The sequence below is a fragment of the Poecilia formosa genome, unplaced genomic scaffold, assembly GCF_000485575.1.
Source record: "Poecilia formosa unplaced genomic scaffold, Poecilia_formosa-5.1.2 Scaffold889, whole genome shotgun sequence".
NCBI lineage: Eukaryota > Metazoa > Chordata > Actinopteri > Cyprinodontiformes > Poeciliidae > Poecilia > Poecilia formosa.
In genome coordinates, this window is record NW_006800828.1 from 70,371 (window position 1) to 79,444 (window position 9,074).

The following is a 9,074-nucleotide window of genomic DNA, read 5'->3' on the forward strand; positions in this document are numbered from 1 at the left end:
TCTTGACCGGTCCGCGATAATAAAAATGTTGGGGACCACTGCTCTGAGGTATTGGGACAGCTGATACCATGTTTCCCAGTTGTGTTGATATGCAGTTCTGCTACAGGATGGCCACTGCGGAGCAGTTGACCGCTATAGGGCAGGTTCTGGTCAACCCAGATCTGGATCTGACGCAGCGCTTCAGAGCACTGTTCACCTTGAGGAATCTGGGAGGTAAATCCGCAAGAAGCCATTTTAAATATTAAAATTAAATTTGTTTTTATATCAAAAATACTGAAACATGTTATTTCATGGCGTAGGATCCCAATTCCATAATGTACTGTGGTCCAGAAGGGCCAACAAAATGAAAAAAACCATAATGGAGGTTATGAAAACATTTGCTAACTCAGTTTTTGTTGTTGGTTTTGCGTTCTGTTGACCCTACTGGACTACGGAAAATTGTTACAATGTTATGTTTTGATTAGCTGTTTTAAGTTAGTGTTCAGTTTAATGTGCCAGAAACATTTAGACTTTATCTTTTAGACTTTAGACATTAACATTACTAATGATAACTGTTCTGTGTGGGACAATACTTTTTTCAGCTGTATATTTGCCAGTCCAATCAGCTGGTTCTGACAAATCTTCAGGTTTAAAATGTGTGGAACATCTGGATTTACTTGAACATCTTCTGACAGGTGCTGAAGCCATAGAGTGGATCAGCAAGGCTTTCACTGATGATTCGGCCTTACTGAAGCACGAATTGGCCTACTGCCTGGGCCAAATGCAGGACAGACGGGCCATCCCCATCCTTACAGCTGTTCTCAAAGATACCAAGCAGGAGCCAATGGTCAGGCATGAAGCAGGTAAGACCTGGTATGGAGATGTAACAACTTTCTGTCAAATACGTGGCATATAGTTTGTCAACCATTTATTAACAATCAGCTGGTACTAAATACACTCACTGACAAGATACAAGTAGACCCCCAGAGAGGACAGTTCAGTTTGGTTTACACCAGACGCCTCATGGACCGCTCTTGCCTATTGTCGCTGACGAGATGTAGGGCCGCCATCTTGGAGCGGTCGCCTGCTTCACTCAACGTTATATGTTTGGCAGGCGCAATGAAGTATCAGTGCATCTAAATCTGTTTATTTTCACTGAATACTAAACAGATTTTCACACTTTTTTGCTAAAAGACTTATTCAAACAGCTTTCATAGCTACATGTACAAAGACATTTATTTTTGAAGTATTTTTGAGTTGGATTGATATACGATTTAGCATATTTAAATATTCTTAGTGGGGAAAACAGAATAGAATAAGAATAGAATAGACTGATGTCTGATGAGTATTTTATAAAGCACACAGCCACTCAAGATTTGTTTGTCTACTAATATCAATACTAGAGGTGTGCCGATCAATCGGCCACCGATCATAATTGACCGATTTGCGTGAAAATGTGTATGATCGGTGATCGCCGATCACGATCTCTTGTTGCTGATCGCCTGTATCTCATTCGCAGCCTGTGTGTGCAGCTGTCTCCTCTTTCCTTCACACTGCGCAAGCGCGCAGCAGTAAATCCTAAGCAATGTGGTGTGAAACTTGAACGCTCTGAGAGTGAACGGGGACGTTTGCGTGTTGGGGTGGAAAATTACCTCTTTATAAGTGAAGTATGACTGTCCAGTTAGACATGAAAACCTTTGTCCCCTTCATGAGACTACTTACTTTTTACTTATAAGACTCAACTGATTAAACATAATGAACAACTTTTGAGTTGATACTTTCCATTATTTCGTATCTCTAGATTTATAAGCAAGAAACAAAAGAATTATTTCATATTTAATTTGTATCAACCTATATGTAGTCAGAGCTTTAAACTCAAATCTTACAAAATAAACAGAGAGAAAATGTTTTCATAAAAATTTATTTTACAATAACATACAATCAGATATTCAGCCAAAACGAACAAAAAAACGAACTGCCTGAAAATACACAGACCGAGCCGTTGTCTGATTTCCGCTTTTAGTTTAATAAAAGAAAAAACAAGTCTATTTTCATTTTCTCATTTTTCATTTCAAACGAAAAAACCAACTGCCTGAAAATACACGGACCAAAGACATTTCCCACTTCCTCACATCCTTCAAAACAAAAACAGGAGATTTGGGAGGTGTCTTACTTCTGGTAGAGTGAAATAATTACATATAAATAATAGTCTTTTCCACTTGTGTATTTTTTTTAATATTATAATACATTTTATTATACATTTATAATAATATATATAATATTGTTTTATTTCTAAGGTAGGCTCTTAATGTTGGGGAATCAATGTTGGGGAATAATTAAAACTTTTTAAGATTTACAAAATCTCTGCTACCTTTCATAGCGGTATTAAACCAAGCACTATAGCTAATATTAACTGTGAGGGAAGTAAACATAGTGCTACAAATGCAAGACAAATTTCAAATCTTAACGTTTAAGCACTCTTTCAAATAAAGTTATTCAACTTGAAAAATGGAGGTGAATTTTGGAAAACAGTATTTATTAATAAAAACTGAGGATTATAAATTGTTAATATCATAATTTAACTCTTCATCTGATGTTAGAAGACCAAATTTTATTATATTAAAACTTAAAAATGGAGTAGATTTCTTGCACAATACCCACTTTTGAATTTTTTTCTGAAAACATTCATGAAGTTGTAATTGAAAAAAGGTCCATTATGTCAAAATCTCAGTCACAAAATGCACAGAAATTAATTTTTTTATTTCTTTCGCAGAAAGTCATTGCAGGGCATTTACCTTCATACATACAGGGTAGCCCACGAAAATGTAGCCTGCCTTCCTGGCACGCCGAGTGAATCCTTCCCCAGTGAACACGAAAGTGTACATGAGAATTTTTGAGGAATTTTATGGACAGTTGACGCTGGAAGAACGCGAGTACGCCTTCTTCCAACAGGACGGCGCGACTTGTCACACGGCACACGTGTCACTTGCACGAATTCGAGAGGCATTTACAGAAGACAGGATTGTGGCCACCGAGATCGCCGGACTTAACAACTTGTGACTTTTATCTGTGGGGCAATTTGAAGGAAAAAGTGTAGGTTAATAACCCGAGAACTTTACAGCAGTTGAAAGACAATATTCGTAATGCATTTGGTGCATTGGTGCCCCAGAGTTGCGTCGCATATATGACAATATGTTAAGGCGCATTGACGCACAAGGGGATCATTTCCAACACTTTCTGTAAAGAGTGAGTAACGATTTTGGCATTTCAAGTTCTTTACTTGAAATTATTTACTGAAGGTCGCCAGTAATGCTATAGTAACGCGGGCTACTTTTTGGTGGGCCACCCTGTAGTTATGAATTTAATATATAAATTTTTTGTGGGAGTGGAATAGAAAGCTATTTGGTTCTTATTTTCTTTAGATATATCATTTATGATTATTAAACAAATTGGGGGGGATTTTCAGGCTAGAGGGGAAGAAAATTGATTTCAGAGTTCCTTATGAATTTGTTGTAACATTTTTGTTCTATAAAGTCACAACCTTCATAATTTATTTTAAGAAGCACATTTTAGTTCCATTAGTCCTTTTATTTTTCACAATTTTTAAAAAATATTTTTTTTATATATGTGTTGTATGTTTGTCTTTAACTTGAGCTTTCTTAGCAAATTAGCTCCACTTTATACCAAACTAACTTTTAGCCATAAAAGAGATGGGGTTTTTCCGAGTAACAGCTGAATATGTAATCATGTCTCTTATTAGTCAAATTCCAGGGGGAATTGCCTTTAGGCTGCTAAATTGAATATTAGTACATTTTAATGTGTATTTTTTGCACATTAAATATGGAAATATTAATATTAAATATTATGCTCTGTATTCAACAAGTCATAACAAAGCACATTTGAGCAGCAAAGTATGTCTAGCAATTACTTTGGAAAGTGAAAATACCTTTACTGTACATTTAAAATCAACATGTTTTTGTTGTAGTTGTACTAATTAGCAGCACATGCGTAAACTGTGACTGGAATTTTGGATGTTGAAGTTTCAACACAGAGAGGTGTTCTGTCCCAATTCTCACATTTTTGCACGCTTGTAACCTGCACACTCAAATCCTTATGTGCACTTTGACTGAGTCCACACTTCACAGAGGGGCGAAGGGTGCAGCCCGAGTATTGGGACTGGGCCATTGATTGTGTCTGTGTAGACTACCTCTTCTACTGGCTTGGACAGGCAGTCTGTTCATCAATTTGACCACTGCTGCCACCTAGTGACCTGAGGGTTATTTATCAGTCAAGCATGAATAACCAGTCTTGAAGTCCTCCTGCTTCTCATGCCCCCCACCCCGACACCTCACCACACACCCCCACTGTTTTAGAAGTACTGGTTTATTGAAATATTCCACACCTGATTATCATGCTACCTGAGAAGAAGCAGAGAAGAGTAGTAAAGGAGATGGATTCACATGAAAGGGGTAGAAGCAATGGGTGTGTTATGATTCACTGTCTGCTTATAGGGGAGGCCCTTGGAGCAATTGGTGATTCAGTGGTTGTGGAACTGCTGAAAGAGTACAGTCAGGATCCTGTCATAGAGGTAGGAACACAAACACAACAGACTCCTGGATAACTAAATGCTTAGATTCCTGAGCTTTTCGTTTTTAGTGAAACTAAATGATCATATTGAGTAATTCAGGAATTCTTAATATTTAACTTATTTAGATGTTTAAAACTGGATCGGTGGTAAAATGAAGGCCTTAAAATATCTTATTTACGTAAAAGAATAATTTGGTCTTAAAGCTGCACTATGGGGTGCAGTGGTGGCGCAGGGGGCAAAGCACGACCCACGTATTGAGGCCTTAGTCCTCATGGCAGTGGTCGCAGTTCAATTCCCGGCCTGGCGGCATTTGCCACATGTCTTCCCCCTCTCTCATTACCCTGTTTCCTGTCTAACTACTTTCAAATAAAGGCCACTAGAGCCAACAAAAACTTTCTTTAAAAAAAAAAAAAGCTGCACTATGTAACATTTATAAAAAATCTATTTTTTTTTTACATATTTGTTGAAACTGTCACAATGTTATGACGGTATGGTATGGAATAGAATATCTGTGAAAAAACTGAGCTTCTCTGCCTTCTTCCAGCGCTAACTAGAAGCAACCAATCAAAGTCAGGAGGTGGGTCTTAGCGCCGTTGAGCACAATCTCATGTGGTTGCTTGTCCCTCTTCCCCTTCCCCACTTGCTCTCTGCTGTAATGCACCTATTAGAGCAGTGCTTCTCAATTCCAGTCCTCAGGCCCCCCTGCTCTGCATGTTTTAGATGTGCCTCTATTCCAGTACTGTTGATTCCAATGATTGCAGCCATCAAGTGCTGCAGAAGCCTGTTAATCACCCACAGATTCAATCCAGGTGTGTGGCAGAAGGGAAACACCTAAAACATGCAGGGCAGGGGGTCGTGAGGACTGGAATTGAGAAACACTGTATTAGAGAATGTTGTGGAGTTAGCATGGTCATCAATGATGGCGAATAAACAGTTTTCCTGGAACTGTTAGCTGTTTTTTCTGCAATTAGCATATTTAGCAGCATTGATTGACAACGTTAAGACCCTCCTCCTTGCTCTGATTGGCTGTTTCTGGTCGGGAGCAGTGCGTTTCTTCAGACGGCAATAGCAGCTGAGGACGGAGGTGGAGGATATCGATCTTTTGACAGATTATCTGTCTCATACCATACAGTGAAGACATGGTGACACTTTTTACAAATCAGTGATTCTTGAGAATAGGGACAAAACAGGTCCTATGGATAAAGCACAAAATTTGAATAAAATATACACAATATATATATATATATTTTTTTCAAATATCTGACTAAACTAACCTGGGTCATGTGAGCACAACAATGTATGTTTTCCTGATGTTTGCTGAATATTTTTTTATTTTAAACGTTGTAGTCGGTGGATGATGCCTGTAAAATCCTTTGTTCTGGAGCAGAACTCAATACATTGTAATAGTTTAAAACAATTAAAGGGATACTAAGATAATATATTATGACAATTAAGTATAAGTATTCATATAAATAATAAAAGTATCAATAAATTGAATTAAAAATCATTTTTATATATTTCCCAACTCCATTGAAATTTGTCCCTAGTTTTTGTCAACACCGTCAGACATGAAAAGAATGTAAAAAAAAATCAGGCATTATTGGGGGGCACCGGAACTTCTGAGGACCCCATGACCTCTTCCTTTCTCTTCCTTTGCTCCGAGGACCAGGCAGCTCTGGTTAGCTTGTGTTATTCTTTAGTTTTTTCTTCTGTTTTATTCCTAAGTTGCTTGTCACAACCATGATGTGTCAACACCATAACTGACAATTTACAAAACTTTGATTAAATGTTGTGAAATAAAAGCTTAATTCTGGCATACCATAAAGATTTCATGGACCTGATGAGCTACAATATGGCCTCCATCAGAATAACATCATATAAATTGAGGTAGTTTGGCATTTCGTCAACTCCGTCAGATGTCAACTCCATTAGTTTTTGTGATTCTTTCAGTGAAATTGTTGACAAATCTCAAAGTGTGTAATTTATTCATTTTAATGTATTTTACATAAATTGCATTACTTCACATGTATCATTGTATTTCTTTTTACTCACTAGTTTGTCACCACCTTCATTTCTGTGTCAACTCTGTCATGCACTGTCAACTCCGTCAGATGGACTTCTTGTTTTTTGTTTTAAATAATATTTCTTTTGTTTCTTGAGAAGCATTTGACTGTAAAACTGACTAATATATCACTCGTGGGGTCATTTTAAAAATTATTTTATATTTATTTTGTCAGATGGTGATGACAAAGTTCTGGGTCAGGTCGATTAAAAATATAATTTTTTTAAAAATGTTGCAACTGGGAGCCTGTACCTTAGCAGCTTTACATTTCCAAAACATTATTTGTCATATTTGCATACATAAGGTTGAGAAATAAAAAAAAAAAAATTGGGGAAAATTTAAACCCATTTTGTCCCTATCCTCAAGAATCACTGAAATATGTAAAAACATATTATTTTTAAAAGTTACGTAGTGCAGCTTTAAATATGTTAATCTCCAGCCTTAAATTTTATCGTGGCAGCACTATTTAATCTTGTATGTGTAGTTTTTTTTTCTTTCTCATGGGACTGTTCTGCCAAGTAAAAGTTTGAGTCACCTGCAACATTTTCATTGTGTTCTGTAACTCAAGGTGTTTGAGACTACCGTTAACGAGCTACTATTAGGCCCTTGCCAACTACTTAGCTAGCTTTTCGGTGTCTATCATGTATAAGTGCAAATTTATGGCCAGTTGGGTTGATGACATTCATTGTTACCACTGGCTCACTTCTTTTGCCAACCCATACGAGTCTAAAAGCATTCTGTCAAAAAATAAATAAATAAATTTAATTCATAGCAACATTAAAAATTTTTTTTAATTAATTAAAAGTCTTGCTGAAACCTGAAGATACACTTCTTTCAGTGTCCATAGAAACCTAATGGCAAAACTTACTTGTCCATATTTTCCCTCTGATTTTCAGGTAGCAGAGACGTGTCAGTTGGCAGTTTGTCGACTGGAGTGGCTTCTTGGTGGCGGAGAGACCAAGCTGAACGATGGCAGTACCGATATGAACCCCTACTGCTCCATAGACCCAGCTCCTCCAGCATCCAGAAGGAGCGTACCAGAGCTACGCTCTGTGCTGCTAGATGAAAGTCTGCCACTGTTTGAACGCTACCGGGCCATGTTTGCACTGCGGAACCTGGGCACAGAGGAGGCTGTGGTTGCCCTGGGTGATGGTAGGTCGGTTATGGAAGTCTGCAAATAGATCAAGGGGTGTATTCACACCATGAAAGTCATTTGGTCTGTTTGTTTGGTCCAGACCAAAAGCTGACTTTTTATTTTTTATTTGGTGTGGTTTGCTTTCAGATTATGCTGTTTTGTAAGCAGACTATAATTTGTTAGCGAAACCACACAGGTGACGATCACTGCTCCTATTTGATAGAAATGCTCGAGGGACAGAGCACAGACCTGGGAAAAACAAACATGGAATCCTACTTGCTGCATTTGTGCTGTAACTGCAGTGCCATTTTGAATGTCAAGAGCATCTCATTAAACACTGGTTTCCCAGTGGAATATTTCCAACTTTGGATCAGCTTTGGCAAATGTGTGTTGCAAGCTGAATCAGACGAGATGCGAGATACACCCTTACCATCAGCCATTCCTCCCACAAGTGCTGTTCTCCCAATACAGCCTGCTAAGCTAGGTCCACCTTGTGATTTAAATGACAGTGAATAATTTTGGCCCATACTGGGTAGCTACCCAAAGTGTGTATTCAGTACATCACAAAGATCATTCAGTCCTTCCTGGTACAACACACAAGCATGGCTAGAATATTCTGTTAAGCGAATTGCATGCTTATGATTTCTCTGTCGGAAATATAGCACTGATAATGAGAGGGATGTTTTTACCTTAACCGGTTTTAACAACTGGAAAACAGTACTTGATCAGGACAAGGGGCTGCAGAGACATGTGTCCAGCCACAATCATATTCATAATTCAACCATCTGGACTCAGCACAAAAGCAGAGGCTACAGGGGGACTGTAGACTCCCTGTTGGTTGGCAAAACACAACTTGAAAACCCACAGGTTTCTGTACTCTTACTTGAGTACAGACTCTTACTATATCAAGAGTTTAAGTTTCTCTGTGTGAATGAGTTGGGGCTCCGTGGGACTGCAGAAACTTTGAAACATGATGGGCATACAGCTGACAACCCAGATAGCACAGAATGATTGAAACAACATTGAATCAATGTCAGCCAGAAACATTGAATCAACGTTGAACGCTGACATTGAAACAACATTGAAAGTGGTCGGTGACTTGTATGTTGAATCAGCGTTAGGGTTTCAACCATAACTGACATTAAATCAATGTTGATTCTACATTGAATCAATGTTGAACGCTGACATTGAAACAACATTGAAAGTGGTCGGTGACTTGTATGTTGAATCAGCGTTAGGGTTTCAACCATAACTGATATTATATCAATGTTGATTCAACCATTATCTGAACGTGGATCTGCATGCATATT

General features: G+C 38.1%; 1 protein-coding gene across 3 annotated transcripts in view; it reads left to right on the forward strand.

The window, feature by feature from the left end:
• Window positions 1-8,129, forward strand: part of dohh (deoxyhypusine hydroxylase/monooxygenase) — a 10,742-nt gene extending 2,613 nt beyond the window's left edge. For 2 of the 3 annotated variants that reach the window (XM_007543726.2, XM_016667067.1), the window contains exons 2-5: window positions 107-213; window positions 675-842; window positions 4,491-4,567; window positions 7,526-8,129. In XM_007543726.2, coding sequence (XP_007543788.1) covers window positions 108-213; window positions 675-842; window positions 4,491-4,567; window positions 7,526-7,810 — 636 coding nt within the window. In that variant the 5' untranslated portion in view covers window position 107 and the 3' untranslated portion in view covers window positions 7,811-8,129. Of the gene's footprint in view, window positions 1-95; window positions 214-674; window positions 843-4,490; window positions 4,568-7,525 lie in introns of all 3 variants that reach the window. The other variant, XM_007543725.2, reaches the window with a different exon arrangement.
• The last annotated feature ends 945 nt before the right edge of the window (window positions 8,130-9,074 follow it).